Source organism: Archocentrus centrarchus, chromosome 3 (assembly GCF_007364275.1).
Source record: "Archocentrus centrarchus isolate MPI-CPG fArcCen1 chromosome 3, fArcCen1, whole genome shotgun sequence".
NCBI lineage: Eukaryota > Metazoa > Chordata > Actinopteri > Cichliformes > Cichlidae > Archocentrus > Archocentrus centrarchus.
In genome coordinates, this window is record NC_044348.1 from 29,617,514 (window position 1) to 29,636,486 (window position 18,973).

General features: G+C 41.2%; 1 protein-coding gene across 1 annotated transcript in view; it reads left to right on the forward strand.

Moving 5' to 3' along the window:
• wtip (WT1 interacting protein) overlaps positions 1-18,973 on the forward strand; it is a 36,008-nt gene that overhangs the window by 11,218 nt on the left and 5,817 nt on the right. The window contains exons 3-7 of the mRNA XM_030726280.1: positions 12,379-12,446; positions 14,460-14,522; positions 15,109-15,239; positions 16,221-16,272; positions 17,479-17,547. Coding sequence (XP_030582140.1) covers positions 12,379-12,446; positions 14,460-14,522; positions 15,109-15,239; positions 16,221-16,272; positions 17,479-17,547 — 383 coding nt within the window. The remainder of the gene's footprint in view (positions 1-12,378; positions 12,447-14,459; positions 14,523-15,108; positions 15,240-16,220; positions 16,273-17,478; positions 17,548-18,973) is intronic.

Genomic DNA, 18,973 nt, shown 5'->3' on the forward strand with positions numbered 1-18,973 from the left:
TGAAAAATTAACTCATTTGATAGCAGTGTGCATTAACCTGCCTATCAGATTTAATTACTCATTAACTGAAGGTGTAGCCCACTTTAACCCCCGGCTATATGAAAAAAAAAGCTCTCATTCTGGTATGTGTTGTGTGTTTACTTGCATCCCATGGCCCCAAGAGGAAAACGTGACACCAGGAATATTGCAAAAAATTATTCAAGGTTAAATAAAAATATTAATATGTTGAATGCATTGGTTATACTTTATGGTTCTGCAGCATGTTAGCTGTTCTCTTTTTACTAAAAAAGTTAAGAAAGAAAGAGAATTATGTGCTGTAGTGACTCTAGAGTGGCAGCCTCTTGGTCCAAATGCTCACGGGACTGTCAGTGCTCTTGCTCAAGTTGTTAAGTTAGCAGCATTGTTGTTATAAGTGTAGTCATGTTGTGTTTGGTGATCGTTTTGCAAGGGTGAAGTTTATTCATCCAGCGTTATCTGTTTGCCTTTATCCTGCTATCTGAGTGAAGGAGAGCAGTCACGAGTCCAGGTTACGCCAGAAAATGCTAACATTTGACTTTGATTCCAAAGAATTAATATGCACAAATACCTCTGCAATGATGGGAAGACGTTTAACTTTAAGGTGTCTCTTAGTGTGTCCCTGTCTTGTATTTTTTCTTACAATATCACAGAGTGCTCCAAAGCCATTATAATTAGGAAATAATTCCCTCAGATAACCGGAAAGTTCCATGAGTGCTTCAGTGAAAGCGTGTTTGTGCTCTAAATTTAGAGATGAGTAAATGAAATCACAGGGTTTTCAAATTGCGACACCATGGGCCCTCAGTCAGATGCAATAGACGGCCACACCCCTTACATTTCATCTTTACCCTCCCAGCTTGACCTGCAAAATCTTCTTCCATGAACTGAGTGGGAAAATATTGATGCAACATGAAAAACATTCATATTAATGGATTCTGTCTCTTATTGTTAATTAAGAAAACAATAAAGTACCTAGTCTGATAGTCTGATCTTTCTTTCTATCTCTAAACACGATGGTTGTCAGGCTGGTTCTGGACTTATGACTTTTGTCTTTGTGTGTCATGAAGTTCCTTATTTGCCACCATGAGCTATGACTTCTGCTTCTGCTTCAGCTCCACTGTTAATTAGCCACACGGGCCCAGCTTTTGTGCTCCCCGGAGAACTGATCAATTTAGGAGTGTGATGTCTCAAATGTGCTAATTCTTCCAGGCAGCACCAGCCATGATGTAAGCTTGTGCCACTGCTGTCTCTGCCTAAAAAAACCTGTCATTAGTATCACCAGCTTGCTGTTAGATCTGGTGTTATAGTCTGGATCAAAACATCTGCTGCTTAAAATAATCCCTCAGGCTGAAGTCCGCTTGGTAGAATGAAAGGGCAGCAGCTCTCTGCAGCAGGAACAAGCTAATAATGAAACAAAGAAATAAAATGCTGACATTATTTGGTTTGTAAGGCTGTAATTAAATCTGCTCTCGAGCTCCAAGGACAGTATAGATTGTGTGTGTGTGTGTGTGTGTGTGTGTGTGTGTGTGTGTGTGTGTGTGTGTGTGTGTGTGTGTGTGTGTGTGTGTGTGTGTGTGTTTTGGATGTCCCTGACACCCGACTCCAGCCCTCCTCTCCCGTTTCCTGGGGAAACAAGAGGAAGATCTTGGGAGAAAGCTTTTTAGGCAGGTTCCATTCACATGTGTAACTATACATGGATACTGATCCTCCACCTCGTCCCGTCCGGCTCTGGAAGAGCTTCCTACAATTTAGATGTAACCAAAGCCACATACTTTCCAATTTATTGTGTGCTGGAAGAATGAGGGGCCAGAAGCTGAGTGTCCAGTTGCAGAAGTTTGGGGGTTTTTAATGTGGAAAAGTGGCTCCTGGCTTGGTTAAGAGCTGTTTTAATAGGCATGATAACTTTTTTTTTTTTTTTTTTTTTTTTTTTTTTGTGGGTTCATTTAGGAGTCAACATTCATTGCCAAAACAAAGGAAGACACTGGTTGTCCTCGACATTTGGGCTTTCAAACAGACTTATTTGTAAGACAACCAGATAATTTCCTCTGAGGACTAAAAATACTCCGAAAACATGCCTGGAGTACTTGTGGGGAGCCGGTCGCTACATCACAAAACAGCTATGTGGTGCGTAATTACTTTTAGACAAAAAACAGCTCCTTGGAGAATTATTGTTGTGTTTATTGGAGAAATCATGTCCACAATTAGTTAACAAGTTGTCTTTTGTGCTTCACGGGCCATCTCTCCTCTCGAGATGGTTTATTGGTAACATAAACTCTGATGTTTCATTTGACCTCATGTGAATGGGAATGTTTTCTTTTAAACAGTGTTTTGAAGGCCTCTGAGAAGTTAAGTTTCAAAGTGCCTGGACTTGTCATAACACAATCCAATGATTTATCGGGAGCTGCGTTCTTGTGTCCCCTGTTTGTTTTTCGGGGTTTTTTTTTCCTTCTTTCTGGAGTCCGAAGCTCCGGAGTGAAGTCGAGTTTGCTGAGACATTGCTCGCTGGTAGCCTCGGGCTTTGTTTAACCATGCATAATTGAGCCCTCCTCTTGGCTTACTCCCATGGTTGCACCCTTTTTTCATGAAATGGCCAAGAATGCACCCCCCACCCCTCCCCACCACCACCACCACTTCCGCCAGCCTTCCCTGGAGGACCTCAGTCAGACAGTCACTAAGTGTACCAGACCTGCTTATCAGAGGGGGCAGGCCTGGCATGGACTCGCGTAAAATGGCACACGTATGCCAAAGTGGATGCAAATACATGCACACAAGAGGACATAGTTTTATAAATCTTGGGTTTAATCACTTCAGACTTTGTCTTTTAAATATAAAGTATCTTCATTTTCTTCCTCTAAGGTCCATTTTGCTAAGTAGTAAAGTCAGTCAGTCTATCCCAATTGATAAGTTTCTGGCAGTTCTAACAGGTTTGACAATTTATAATAATATTGCAGTCAGATCAATGCAAATTTCAATAAGAAAAATCAGTGAACCATAATAAAATTTTAGGCTATAGGCTAAAATATATAAACAGCTTAAAAATTACAGAAATGTTTAACTACTGTCTTCAGGTAAACTTACAATATGGGCTCTTGTTCTGTCTCTCACTCACACAGGTTAACTTTTAACTTTTAGAATTTATAACAAATAAAAATCTGTAGGTGGCGCGGTGGTTAGCACTGCTGCCTCACAGTTAAAATACCATCTGGAAGGCCTGGGTTCGATTCCGCCCAGGCCCCTCCCTCTCTCTCTGTGTGGCGTTTGCATGTTCTCCCTGTGTCTGTGTGGGTTTTCTCCGGGTGCTCCGGTTTCCTCCCACAGTCCAAAGACATGCAGTTACTGGGGTTAGGTTAATTGGTCACTCTAAATTGCCCAGAGGTGTGGATGTTGTCTGTCTCTCTGTGTTGGCCCTGTGACAGGCTGGCGACCTGTACAGGATAAGTGGATGGATGGAAGAATCTGTAATATTTTTAATGGAGTACACCGCTGCTGTTTTTATATATTTTTTGCTATAATCCTTAGCTAACATTTATATAAAAAGAGTTTAACAAGTTTTTTTTCAGCATTATTGTCTTGTTTACAGTGCCAGTATGTCCTAAAGCTTAAATAAGTATCTGCCAACCTATTTATAATTATAAATATTGCAACTGAGCAATGAATTTATGCACATCTGCAGCTGAAATTGTAGGTGAATGAATTGAGTTTTACCCCAAATTGACTGGATGAGTATTCGTTGTGCTTTTGGTCCAAGCAATGCTAACGTTTTGGTTTGTTTCTTTTTTTTGCAAATAAATTGTAACATTGTGTTTGTGCAAAGTGGCACAAGCAACTTTTAAAACAGTTTTATTGAAGAATGTGTTTCAGATGGCTCCTTAATACAAATCTAATATTCATACAGTAAATTTTAGTATGTAATTTTTATTTTCCCATTCATTTTTGTCTAGTACAACAGTTGTCAGAAACATCCCTAATGAATATATTTCCCAACATAAACACATTTAAACCAGAGTGAATACAAAATTTCTGTGTGAGCGCAAGACAGTGTGTGGATGAAAGGAAAGAAATAAACACTGCACTTCAGACTGGATGAGCAGACTGTCAATCGCAAAAAGGCTGATGACTCATTTGTGTTACAATAAACCAAACAGCGTCAGCTCAGGGGCTTGAATTTCTCTAATCGTTTCCAGCCACCAGCTGCACCTGCAAGGCATCGGAAATCAGGGCGCGTTCAGGTTTCTCTTTTGTTTTGGTCCTGAGGTCATACGTTATTAAGAATGTATTGATTATGATGAGAATAAGGCAACTTCCTTCATGAGTCATCATGCTGTGTAAATATTGCTTCATAGATCCAAGCAGCCAACAACTGTTCTCATTAGCAGGTGGTCAGTGAGCCGGCAGCTAACGAGCCTGTAGCAGCAGTGCTGTGTTTGTGACACCCTCGGTGTAACCCTTTCTGGTTTGTTTGGGCATGCGTTTAAGATCCTTCATTTCTTATAATGAATAACAGGATGACTGGATGCTGTGAGACGTGTTGAAACAAGGATGTGTATCGTAACAGCACCCTCAGTTTGAGCTGCAGTCTCGAGTTATTTTTACTTTTTGCAAGTTAGAGGTTGATTCAGTAAAATGTGGCAAATTCTACATAAATATGTCAGACAGGTGATCACATGCCAAAATAATTAAACCTGTTCACTGTCTGTTTTTAAGGCATGTCACATAAAGTTTTATGTGTCGCTTTGATGTGGCTGCTTTCATGTCATAAAAGCTCGGAAAATGCAAAGTGAAAAAAATAATGGTGCATCACAGACTAGAGCACATATAGACCCTCCCATGTCCTAAAGGGAAAACTAAAAAAGGCCCCCAAAAAAATCACAAAAGCAGCTTGAAAAGACGTTCACCCAGGCATTAATAAATCATACAACTTATTATGTGTGACAGTAAATAACAACCAGTTTCTCCTGTCTGCACTAACTTTCTGTGGATGGACTCAGACTCCACCGTCTTGGACTGGAGATGGTACCAGTTGTCCACCTGCTGCAGGTTCTGGTTAAAGTGGCCCTGCATCTTGCACTGGATCTCTAGCTACAGTTTAAAACAGTGGAGCTGAAGTCTTTTAACTGCGGGCAAAGAGTCCAGGCACCCGATCAAAAAATTCTCATTCTGGTCCTCTAATAGGAGAAACTGGAGGATATTATTAAGATTGTTTTTACAAAGAAAGAGCTTTTTCTCTGTCCCAAGCACACAAGCGTGCATATGCTCATTTCTCTCCCCTCCACACAGCATCTTTTTCTGTATAGTTGAAGACACGCCGGCCTCAGCTGTTCTCCTGTAGTTGTGTCGCCTTTCCCCCCGCAGTCCTACATTACGACTCAAAGGCTGGATCAGCATTTTAAAGATTTTTCTCCCTCATTGTCCACTTTTGTTCACCAATCAGAAAGATGTTCCAGAATTATTTTTAGAAGCGAAACCCCTCTCTCCTTGCCAGATGTTGTGACCTGAACATTTGCACATACCTAAAAGTCAGCGCATGCGTCATTTCTGATACCTGGATGAGTAAAACCTGGGAGTGAGTCTGCAGGAACAGTAATCAGAGCATAACATCAGACAGGGCTTGAATATTTGTGTTTTGGTTTCACTATTATCTTGGCTGGCTCAGAGGGTGTGGTGGCAACCCATATGAAATGTTTTTGTGAATGAAATTCTAATATTTTATTAATCTGCTATTTAGCAGTAATTAGCAAATATCTGTGTCTGTGTTACAGTTTAGAGCTGCAGCTTGGTAACCAAGGTTACTCCCCATAGCTGATAACAAAGAGCATCTCCTTTTTGCCCAAATTCTAACTTTTTGCTTCAAAAAAACAAAAACAAACAAAAAGCAATCAAGTAAAAAGTTGAAGTTTCAGTGCATTTTTATCTGCAGTCTTTTTATGAGATGTAGATGTTAATCTGCAGTGTTCAAAGCTGGATAATATGCTTACAGCAGACTTTGCTGCAGCCTCCATGGCTGGGTTTTCTCCCAGAATACCAAAAACATTGTTGAAAGTAAAGGCCTGCAGAGGCTTGTAATTGCATTGTATAAAAAAAAAAAAAAATCAGTTTGAAGTTCCTTTGTGAGCAAATCACCACATTTATCTGTCCCTGCAGCCAGGCCAAAGCTCTGGTGGTTTCTCTGCCAGAGAAAGAACAGAGTGATGCCTTCTGCCAGCACATTCCTCTCTGTTAGCCTGGTTTATTGTCAGTGACAAAGCGCGGAATTAAATTAAAATACAGCTAACAAAATTTTCTGTTGTCTTTTGATGTGAATGTAAAACAAAAAGCTTTTGTATCCGTTGAAGCTCTCTCCTTGTAGCTGCAGGCAGGTCCATGCTGTCATTGTGAATTGCTTATTCTGGCTAATTGACCTGATTGTGCAGCCAGACTCAGAGGTGTGATTGGTTGGAAGTTTTCAGCTGCTCGTCAGTACTGCCAAAAATCTTCAACCTGAGGATGTGAGGCATTTTAGCCCATTTTGTAAAGCTCAGGTTCGTTTGACTGTTGGCAATGATTTTGCCAACTATTAAACTTGGGAGGTTTTCAGATGTTATTTATGTTTGATTAAGTGCTATGAAGAGCAGATTTTCTACATGCATGTTTAATAAATGCGCCTTTGCCACGGGATTAACGCCCTCACAGAGAGGAACAGTTATCTCATGTTGAAACACACCAGCAGGCGTGTCACCAATAGGAAGTTGACAAATACTTCTTGTTGGAATGTGACCTGATATGATCCACGTTTGTCAGCATTTGCTGTGGGGATGTAGATGTTTCAGCTTTTTTATCAAGTCGAAAGGTCAGCTCAGTAGATCAGCGTTTCAAAGGTTAATGGTAAAAGATTTTTATTCTGCATTGGCTGTTTATGCTGACATTTTCTTGTACCACATTAGACCCAGTCTACCAAGAATGTAAAGTGTTTAAATGATTGACATCTGTCTGACTCTCTTAATCGTTGTTACTGGCTTGTGTTTGACCTCTGACGTCAATGCAAATACAGATAACGATAGTTTCACAAGTTCAAGGCAGCAGCAGCTTGTGAAGCCAGGTGCCACTGTTGCTCTCCACAGCTACAAAAACTATAGGGTACGATGGGAAACAGAGGTTTTGATAACAAGCGGGATGTGGGGATTCTTATGGAGCCTATGGGGAGAGCGGCGGGGTACACCCTGGACAGGTCGCCAGTCTGTTGCAGGTCTAACACAGAGAGACAGACAACCATTCATGCTCACATTCACACCTACGGCCAGTTTACAATACCAATTAACCTAATCCCATGATCTCTCCGGGTACTCCAGCTTCCTCCCGCAGTCCAAAGACATGCAGCAGTGTTGAGATCTTAATTCAATCTGCCATTCCTAATCCCGATTCTGGAAACTTTCTGCACAGTAGACTAGTGAATGTGAATCAAACCAAACGAACATTTAGAAGAAGGAAAGTATAAAGTTTTTGTGAACATAGTGAGTTAAACTGTGGGCAGAGAAATGAGGCGTGTTTTATATTTAACTTCATATTCAGCACATTAAGCCAGGTATCGCTATCACCCTAACATATGTGCTGCTTATCAAGCCCAACACATGAAGAAGTCAGTATCTTACTGTTCTCAGAAATCCAACACAAATATAAAAATCAAGTTCAGTCTGCAGCTGTTTTTTTTATTGCATATTTTTGGCTCCTGCAGAAAATTTAAAGTGGTGTTATTTGTTTGATTATGTGTGTGTGTGTGTGTGTGCTAGACTCAGAAATGACTAGTGCAGTAGCATTTTTTTTTAATCCTCTGTTGATGTAATAAACAATTCTCTATAAAAACAAAAAAAAAAAAGATACAAAGATTGTCCAAGTAAACATACCATAAAAAGTCCTCAGTGTTCAGAAAGCAATACCACAGTTACAGGGCTCTCTGTGGCTCATTGTGCATACCATCAGATCAGGTTGTGCTAAAAGAAATCTGGTCATCTTCACTTCTATTTGAACTCCAGCATGAATTTAACCTTAAGGGTTGGATTATTTGTCATTTTTCTCGAGTTGCAGACAATAATCGACACATATCATGCATCCAAAAAGTACAAAAGATCATCATTACACCTATACCTTACCAGAAAATACAGCAGGAGAAACTTATTCAGACTAGTTTAGTAAAAAAAAAAAAAATCTCCTCTTTAATGTGACTTAAAAAGTCACTCCAGTGTGTTAAATGCTCTCTATAATGGTTAGGTATGAAAAAAAAGAAAAGAAAAGATTCCTACATCCTTATTTTGGTAGCCATAGAAAAGACCACATCCCCCACACAATCCACACTAACACTGTGTGGAAAAAATGCACAGCTCGCATTTGAAGTGATGGCTTCAGTTCTGAGCATCATGGATGTACAAAGACATTATTTTCATCCACTGAGTGAAGACAAGTGACTGCTGCTGTTTTTAAACAAGTGAACAGCCTCAACCGCAACTGCCATAGCAGAGGAAAATTTAGCCGAATGATACCTTCGCCATGGTGACACATCAGTCTTCATTTCCATGGCAACACCAGCATTCAAAATGTGTGCGCTAACAGATGAACCGAGATTTGTAAATGACCAAAAATTAAATGCAGCCGTCATGAAGTGCAGAGGTCAGAGCAGGAGGAGGAGAAAAATCACTCATCATTATCTGTCATTATAAACTCGGCAGCCGTGCCAAACTCTTATGCACGTGGTGCTGAGGTTTATGGATTTCAAATGCCGTTGAAAATGAGCTCAGGCGATAAAAGCTGTGGTGTGAGGTGTGTTGCATACTCGTCCCTATGCAAATAAACCATAAAATTAAGTAAATACTATGACTGCGTTTGGGTTTCTCTCCAACCACCTAAATAAATTATTAATAATTAAAAGAGGAGTAAAAAGGAAGTACAACCACGAGCTGTAATTTGGAACTGGGGTCCAGTTAACTAAATATTTTCCTTCATTGACAGAATTTTTTAACAATGATAGAAAAATCTGAATGCTATTGGTTGTTTTCACAGATTAGAACACAGATGGTAGATCCATTAAAATATTAAATAAACACACCAGTTTCTGCCTTTAAATACCCGAATATCAAACATAGATGGTAGAATCCTCCGGTGAGGTCTTTGAGCGTTTCTGTGATCAGTACAGAGTCTTAGGTGGAGCTGGTTCCTCATACAGAAGGAGCACATTAGGCGGTAAGCGCTTGCAGCATCGGAAAGTCTAATATTTAGAAACTTTTTGGTAACTTCTGATCACTTTCCCGGTAGAAACGTGATGCTGGTAATTTCAGTTTCCGGTGTGGCAGCAGAGTGAGGGTTCAGCCCTCAGCATTAAATCAAATCAGACACAAAATGTTTTCTGATGATGTAAAATGGAAAACAATAATTTGCCTCTGCAGCAGCCTTCCTTGATGCATTTGATTACACACAAGCAAGCACCCAGCTCAAGTCACTTTAGTATATATTTGCTTGTTTGGGCACAAGGTTTTAATGTCTCTGCTGGAACTGTAGAAAAATGTTATATTTTATTGTATGTTTCTTTTTATGTTAACATGAGGAGTGACCTCACAGTGGGTGTTTTTCTTTTCTCTCCATGTCCTCATCAATACATACTCTTTTATGTATATTAATGACGAAGGAATATGTTATGGAGAAACCTCACGACCCTGTCCGTAAAAATGACAGACAGCAACAAAGTCTAATGCAGCCTCTGCTTGTAACTACTGAAAGTAATAAGCAAGCAGAGAGGGGAAATAAAAATGACAAAAGGGATTTTAAAGTAAATCCCTAACTGCACAGGTAGCTAGTGTAATGATGCCAGGATGGGCAAAATATGTTTAAGTTTACATGCAGTCGGGGGTCTAATGGGAGCAATTTGATCTAGCTGTAATCGTGGCTTGCGCTCTGTAAAACCTGCAGGTAGGCTGCAAATTATATATAGAGCTGCTGATTCGATGCCTTGCAGGGCTGTGAGGATGTTCGGCCTCTCTGCAGCAATGTCTGGTCACAAAAGGCCAGAGGAGAGAGAGGGAGGCATGGAGCCCTCCCCCTTCTTTTCTCGGTGATGGAAGTGGGCAGAGAGCGGGTGCTGGAGAGGTGCGGGGGGGGGGATGAATGGGACCAGCTAGTGACCTCAGGCAGAAAGAATGTCCCCGTTTGCTCAGTCGGCCTGCTCCCCTAGCAGTGCTCCACACAGTCATCTGCACTGGAGCCTTTGTATTCACCTTCCAGACCCCAAACTCCAGAGCAGAGGCCACAGACCAGCACACAGCAACACCTCGCAGCCCCTGCTGCTGCACTGTTCTCTATAATCTCACTGTTCCTGCCAGTTTAGCCCCTTCAAAGTCTTGTTTGTGAAGAGTTCTTCTTCAATCCTCCTTTTCTTTTTACTCCTCGCTACCAAAATGCTAATTGCTTCTCAGTCTCAAAGTCTTAAAAGTCTCACCTATTGTGTGGACAACATTCCTCTGCTGCTCCAGCCATTTATGTGGATGTTAATGTATTGCCATCTCCCAGCATTGTGACACTGTGTGTGTGTGTGTGTGTGTGTGTGTGTGTGTGTGTGTGTGTGTGTGTGTGTGTGTGTGTGTGTGTGTGTGTGTGTGTGTGTGTGTGAGATAAATTTCAGTGTTAAAAAAAGACGGAATGGGAGCATCTTTGTCATGCTGGGACATCCATAAAATCAATGGTGGCTCAGGACGACAATTAAATCTGACTAATCCTGCAGATTTATGAGATCCATGGGTTTCGTCTGCCAGGCTCGGGTGAAGTCATCGCGCTGCCACAGAGACACCGCTGCTGTTAAATGAATTTGAATGGGAGAGCGGTGTGAGATGCATGGCGGGGGGGCTGTAGAAGCCAGCCCGCAGCAGAATTTCCTTTTCAGATTGGATTCAAACTTGGATTCTGATGAATGAAGGCTAACCCGGAGGAATTCAGTCTTCTCACTCTGTGCTAGAAGCTCAGTGGGCTGAACCTGGGCTCACTGCAGTGTGGACATGTTTATGTGTTGTTGGCCTGCAAGTTTTTTTACTGTTCTTAAATTATTTAGAGTAACGAAGCACTGTCGAAAAATCTGCATGACTGCTCTCTGCATGTATCAGAATAAAGGACATCCTCCCTCCAGTCTGCTATTGTTGGTCTGTCTGTGAGCAGTGCACAATGGGAGGGAATGGAAGAGTGTAGATTTTTGGGGGAGGTTTGGGAAGCAGCTCGTTGTATTGATTGTGTATGGGTTGTGAATGGATTCTTGTGGGGATCAATGGTTGAAGTAATTAAACGGAGGCAGAAAGTTGTCTGCTTTTGGCGAGCCATCTGCTCCACACTGTGTGTGCTGCGGCTGTAGGAAGATAAAGGAAAAGGATACAGTAGGATGTGTTTTCACATGTAAAAGTTAAGAGAAGTGTGTTATTTGGCGTGCTGTGTCTGAAGTAATTGGTTTACTGTCTATTTTTGACTAGCAATAAGTATTTCAAAGCTCTGGGCAAAGAAGTGATAATAATTAAAGTCTAAAAGTGCAAAATTTCAGCTCCCAATTTTTATTATTGGCCTCTACTATAGTAGCCTTGGATGATTCACAGTTCAAAATGCAATTTATCTTTTCTTATACTGGATCTTAGTGCGGCCTCTTGGTTCATGCTTAACCTAAAACGCTGTTTTAACTCTTCACTTGAAGGCCAACCTTCCTTCATTTAAGTTGTCTTTCTTCTAATTCTAAAGCAGTTTTCATCTAATGTCCTTTGCAGACAGCAGGTGGGTGGTGCAGCTGTGGTCACAACAAACTGACTTCTCTCCAGTTTGGGCAGAAATCTGCAAACCAGCAAGAAAAAAAAGTTGCTTTTTTATCATCACATTTTAAAATGAGCTCATCTTTCTACTCTCTCCAATAGTCTGGGATGGATTTCCAGTAAATTTTGGCATATTTTTTTTCCCACTAATATAAGATGTTAAAAGTGTGGTTGCACCAAAAAAAAAAAACGGTGCAGAAGAAAAACATCCTGCAGGTCCCTGTGAAGCATTTTGGAATTTATTTTTAGTTTCTGTTAAGTTTCACAAGCTTCCACAAGCCACAAACGTCTTCAGCTTCTGGCACCATGTCAGCATTACCAACTGGTACTGGCAGATGATGCCAATAGGGTTGTTGGTATCTCCAGTCCAGCTGAAGCCAAAAGACAGGTGGCTTTTGTAAGAATTGTTCTCTTTTCCTTAGGGTGGTTAATCAGGACAAAAATATGAGTGTCCACATACTTTTGACCATATAGTGAGTCTGCAGCTTTGCATGTTGTTCTTGAAAACTGAAATATATGAAATATATACTATATGTAGATTTAACTTGTTTTCTTTTTTTTCCAGGGAGGAGGCTGCGAGGGAAAGCGTTCTACAACGTCAATGGGAAAGTCTACTGTGAGGAGGACTTCCTGGTAAGTGCCCTTGTGGCTATTGATTTTGCACTGTGAAAAGTGGATCACTGTGTCTTTGCCTCATGCTGGGGTCACAGGAGGTGCAGGTGGAGCAGAAAGAGTGAGGAATTAGGACTTCAGGCTACATTCTTGAACCCTCCAGAGGAAAAACACTGAACAGCGACAATTAGGAGTTTAGCACCACCCCTTCAATTCACACTAATAATTTCCCCAAGGAGCTCAATTACACTGCGAGCTGCTCCCAGCACTTACAATTAAGAGGTGGAGGAGGAGGGTTGGACAGCTGCAGCCCTCAGACCCCTGGTCCATCTGCTGCAGGTTAACAGGGCAGACATGGGACCTGGTCTCTGAACAGTGAGAATCCTGATCGTTGTATTTAGTTTATGCTAGCTGTATGTGATTTGAATAAAATGTGGCTCATTTTCAACACAAGGAAGGAGGCTACAAACACTTCCTCTAACACAGATGTTGAAAACACTTTCATAGTCCAAATTACACCATAACTCGTGGTCTTGTGTGCTGACAGTACTTCCTGTTTACAGGCAGCTTCCCTTTAACCTGCTGATCTGTTAGGAAACGTTCAAATTCCAGCTTTTGAGTACATTCGCCACCTCTGACGGGATGAGACTAATCTCCTTCCACCTCCCTGCTACGGCTGATACACAGCTAGTCTCTGCTGTCACCCTGGGGGTGTTTCAGAGGTGGGGGGAGGTGCTGGCAGATGGTAGATTTGGAGCAGAGATGTCAGGGCAGGGGGCAGGCTGCCCATCGTGACCTCCCACCTCTACCTGGTAGCCGTGTCTCCACTAGCAGGCCCCTCTATGTCAATTAGGTCACGACCCAGAGGGGGTTGTGTGCTGCAGATGGTTGCCTTAATTATTTGTCTAGGCTTTAGGTTTAAGGAGCTACTGATTTGTTGTTGAGTGTTTTATTTTCTGTAGAAGACAGAGGGCACTAAACTCCCTCAACATGAAGGTATCTGGCAAATTTGGGTGTAACTGCAAAAAAGTAATGGTGGCTAAGAGAAGGAACAGATGATTCTGAAGAAAGCTTGGTCATCTCAATATAAAGTGGATCTATTATGCTTTTCCTTATTTTCTTTCATAATTAAACTGTTACAGTGTTGGATGCGCATATTTAACACAGCCAAATAATGAGGTCATATATGTGTAAGTAACCCCTGTGAGCTAAAATGCTCAGACTTTTTTTTCCTGTTTTTGGCTCTGTATGTCATAGAGAGGTGATATACTTAATATGGTCATTGTACACACACAGCTGTGGCTGTGAGCACAGAAGTCTCATCCACCTGCTGTTAAAATCTTCTGTTAATGCTACAGTCACAACAGGGAAAACAGTGGTTGGAGACCAAAGTTATTAGTCTGTCTGCATTTATAAATTAGATGACAATTACTTGCAAACTTTTCCCGATCTGTCTGAGAGTGACTACAGTCAGTCCAAGTCAGACCGCGATTGTTTGGAGACCTGTTCAGTCACCTTACGGTTAAAAGTGGTCATCCAGAAGTTTAGCGTGCTGCACCCTCAACCTCTGTCACTGCATCTACTTGCAGTTGGTCTCTGACAGCAAAATTAATTGCAATACAATCACTGGGAAACAACTGATTTTTACCTAGTTGTAAGGTGGTTGACATCTTGTTTTTACTCTACGTGATTGAGTCATTAGGAGATGAAGCCAGTCAGAAGAAAGCTGACTTAAAGTGAGGGGAACTATAACAGCTTATTTGAGACAGAGGCTACATTTACATTTGTTTTGACCTGTGATTCATGCAGAGCTCCAGTAGGGCTCCGAAAATAAAGATATGGAGCTGAAAAGAGTTTAATAGGTCCCCTTTAAAGAGCACAGTAACTCCCTCTGTAGATGACTACAGGATTGAAGCATGTTTTCATGCAGAAGGTGTGAAGCACTGCATGCGAATACAAGGTCAATCAATGCAACATTATCCAAAAAAAAGCGAAGCTCAGGATGATAAACTACGTGTCTGGTTTCGCCCACAGTACTCCGGTTTCCAGCAGACGGCTGAGAAGTGCTTTGTGTGTGGTCACCTCATCATGGAGATGGTAAGAGCTTTCGCAAACAGAAAATCTCGAGCTGCCAGGACTTTTTTTTTTTTCCTTTTGAATCATGCTTTTAATAATAATCATTAATATAATTCAGCAGTTAAGCATGTCACTCTGTTTTCACAACAATTAAAAGAAAACAGAGCATTTCACTTTACATATTTAGCAAGAAGTAAAAAAAAAGAAATGGATTAAAAAACAGTGTAATTCCAAAACATAATATCCTTCACCCATACATGTCTTTAAGTATATCTGTTTTTCTTCAACATAAAGCTGTCATCATCCTGTGCTGCTGCAGTCCACAGTCAGTTATATTTGACTGTTTCAATTTACCAAGAAGTTCTTTGGATATATTCTTAGTTCATAGGTTTTGCTTCATGAGGTACTTTCATTCCAGCAATCTCAGATATTGTATGAACAACACTTCCAATATTTTTAAATATTTTGGAAAGTCCTTCATAGAGTGAAACTCTTTCATCGAGGGAGCTATTTAGATGTTCAAAATTCACTTCCCATTATATCATTAGACATGTTTATACCCAAGTCCTACTGTTATCGTCTCTGTTTTTTCTGTGTGGGCGTTTAGATCCTGCAGGCACTAGGCAAGTCTTACCATCCTGGCTGTTTCCGCTGCGTTGTGTGTAAAGAGGGTCTAGATGGAGTGCCTTTCACTGTGGACGTTGAAAACAACATCTACTGTGTCAAAGACTACCACACGTAAGGAGAATATCACTGATAAAATGGGGTTATTGCAAACAAGTAGCTCAGCACTTAAAGGGAGTATTGAGTATTGTCCTGGTATTTGCAACCCCAGTTCCTCAAAAGTTGGGACATTGTATAAAATGTAAATACTAAACTTCATTATTTCATGCAAAGTATTGGCTTAATTGGAATTTGATGGCAACAGGAGGCTGGAACAGTGCTAAACATGTCATGGCCCTGGGTTAGCTGCCCAGTGTTCTGAGTTATTTGGACTTTGAGTTTTGTTTTGTAGGGGTGTTATGGGTTATTGGTTTGCTTGGGGTTATGTTATAGCTTGTATAGGGTTTTGTTAAATATCGTTTACTTTGAGTTGCTCAGTCTGTTCACCCTCAGTAGTCCTCCCTCCTTTGTCAAGCCTTCTGTGTTGTGTCATGTTTGTGTGTATGTTACGTGAGGTCACTTCCTGTTTTATTTTGCCAGTCCCCTGTTTTGTGTGGTTTCTCTTTAGTCTGGCGTCCCCTTGTCTCATTAGTGTAATTCTGTTCACCTGTTCTCCCTGGATGTTTCCACTCTCCTCTCGTTACCTTGTATGTGTGTGTGTGTGTGTGTGTGTGCTCTCTTGTCTGTCAGTTAGTTAAAGTGAGTTATGTTTTCTGCTTATTCTGTGTTCCAGCAAAAAAGTGGAAGTTGCATTTGGGTCCTCAGTCTGCCTGCCACAGCAGCGCATGACAAATCAGGGCCTTGTCCCAACTTTTTGAGGCACACTGCTGCCATCACATTCAAAATGAGCCAATATTTTTACCTTAAAATGGTAGATTTTCTCAGCTTAAACATGTTTTCCATGTTCTGTTTGCTGATTTGCAAATCATGACATCCTATTTTTATTTACATTTTAAACAGGATCCCAAAATTGGGTTGTTTTTGTAATGACTGTGTATTAGGTGTGTAATAATAATGATGATTAACACAGAGACTGATGAGTTTTTTTCATTACAGGGTTTTTGCCCCCAAGTGTGCCTCATGTAACCAGCCCATCCTTCCAGCTCAGGTAAAGAGCAAACAAGCTTACATTTTGCTGTTTTATAGTGTTACTGTCTCATTTTACTTTGGTCCAACTCAGAGATGAGTATTTAAAATGAATCATGTGAAATTCAGGTGTATTTGAAAGCCTGCAAAAGGCTCCCTCGTGTACCTCATTGTCCTCATGTTTCCAAATCTCTGTAAAGAAGGCAGCAAAATAGACTGCAGTTATCACCCACAAAGTAAGATTACAATGTTCTACCACTCAAGTTTAAAATAAGACATAGAAAACTGAAATTTGACTAAAACTCCCGCTAAAGTCCATATTCACGTGGACCTACTGCACCATTTCCATTGGGAGCTCCACCTGGGTGCTCTCCTTCCAGCCTCTTACACATGTGCAGCTAAACTTTTACCAAGGACCTCAAAATTCTGCCAGGAGTAATCTGCACCAAACTGGATCAGTTTTCATCACGTGAGAATTGCTGGTAAGGGGAGATGCAGCTAAAACTCAGAGACCAACCAGGAGCGATCGGCCGAAGAGCAGGTCCATTGTCCAAGCTCAAAGTCACAGATTCACAGGTATCCACAGAGGTTTGCACTGTGAATTATTTCCCCGGGACCGCTGTCAGAGCGTTGAGGTTTTTTCTAACATCCTGAGATGTCTGAGGGAGAACATTCATCACAGTGACTCAAACTTGTCATCCTTCGCTTTCACACAGGGCACTGAACAACATAATCTTCAGTCATCACCCAGATTTTCATCCGCTTTCCCAAAATGAAATTCTCTTTGAAGGGTCACCTTTCTGACACACTGAAGAAGATCCAGCGCCCATTGCAGATTCACAAGAAGTCAGAATGGGACCTCACAAAGCAATCGAAAAATAGCAGCCTCACTGGAAGAGAGCTACATCCAGACACCCTGTCAGGGAGGAATCGGCCAAATTTTAATCAGGATTATTTCTTGTGCGGATAGTCATGGAAATTTGGTTTGATTGGATCTCTTGTTTGCACACAATCAGCAGCAGGGGGATTCTGATAGGTAAAATGTGCAAAAAGACAAGCACCAAAGTAGAGAATGATCTTTTACTCTGAAGATAAAAACAAATCAAAGTCAGCATCTTTTAGATACAAGTAGAATGAGTAAAAAAATCTGCAGGGATCAAACCTGAAACTCATCACTTTAATGAGACACCAGACAGATGTAAAGGTTGCTGTGTGTTTGTCCCCTCAGGGCTCTGAGGAAACCATCCGCGTTGTTTCAATGGACAAGGACTACCATGTAGAGTGTTACCATTGTGAGGTGAGTTGCCGCGACTGTGTACCACACACACACACACACACTTCACAAGGTAAGTGCGATCTACCATGCCTGGTATTTGGCTAGAATCAATTTAGCATTAGTGTGCATGATTCAGGTTTTCAGGCTGTTGAAATGAGTGAAACAACGTACACAAAGAAGTATTTGAACACTACTCTAGCACACAAAGCCACACTCACACTAACACACATGCACATCCACTCAATCCCATAAACACAGTGAACTTTGGTAAGATCTCCCAAATCGTGGGATGAGAATAGACTTACTGTTTTCTACCAGTGAGTGTGAATCACTGCTCTTGTGGAATGAATGAGACACACACAGAAAAAAAAACAAAACCATACAGATGGATATCAACCAAAGGTTACAGCTCAACATTGTGACTCATTGACAAAGCACATTGCAGCTCAGCTGGGGGCTTGCTGCTTAATCCCAGCTCGTGACATCTCAGTCATCCCGTCGTTCAACTCTGTCACTTGATTTGTAGTTCAAGTGTGGCAGAAATGTTTAGTGAAACAAATACACATTTCATTCCTCCCCGCAGCGATTCTACTTTTTTTTTTTCCTGAATCGTGAGATCGTTTCTACTTTCCCCAAGAGAAGGACACGACTTGCTTATGTCTGAACGGCTGAGGTTCCACTTCATAGAAATGCATCAGATCGTTACGTAAGCAGCGGGTAATCATTCAGCCGAGCACTGAATGGGGTGAGGGGGAGGCTTATTGGACAGAGGAAGGGTAAAGTCTGCAGCTGAATCATTCAGGAGATGGTAAATAATTACATATTGGGGGGAAAAAAACATGTTTTTCTGTGATGCTGTAACAGATCAGTTGGATTTTTAAAAAATAATATTTTAACAGAATATACAGTGAGATTCACATAGATGCACAGTGAAAATCCATTTGTAATACATGCATTTTTCAGTTGCTTATCTGGCCATAAATCACCCAAGGGGTTAGCAGTCGGCTTACGCAATCCTTCCAGCATGATCGGGGTCCACCTCGGGGTCTCGTCCCGTCAGCCATGTGCGCAATTCAGTGTTCATTCATCAAAGTATAAAATTTGCACTGCTTCAATCGCTGTCTTGGAAGGCAGCTTTTCTCAAACCTACAATTCCCTCTGGACATCTAAACCTTTCAAGGATAAACCCACACACCGTCTATGATTTGTCTCAGGCTCAGAACCCTGTTCACCGCAAGGGTCCAGAAAAACACCCACACAGGACTGAAGTCACTGGCGCAACAACTGACTGTCACTAATTAGTTTTCTCATCTGTTAATTTTCTGCAAAAACAAACCTATTTCCCAAAATGTCAAACTATTCATTCAAGGAGAGAAACTACGGGGGAAGAGAGCAAAATTTTTAACTAAAAATTAATGAGCAGTTATATTGGGAAAAGTATTTTTGT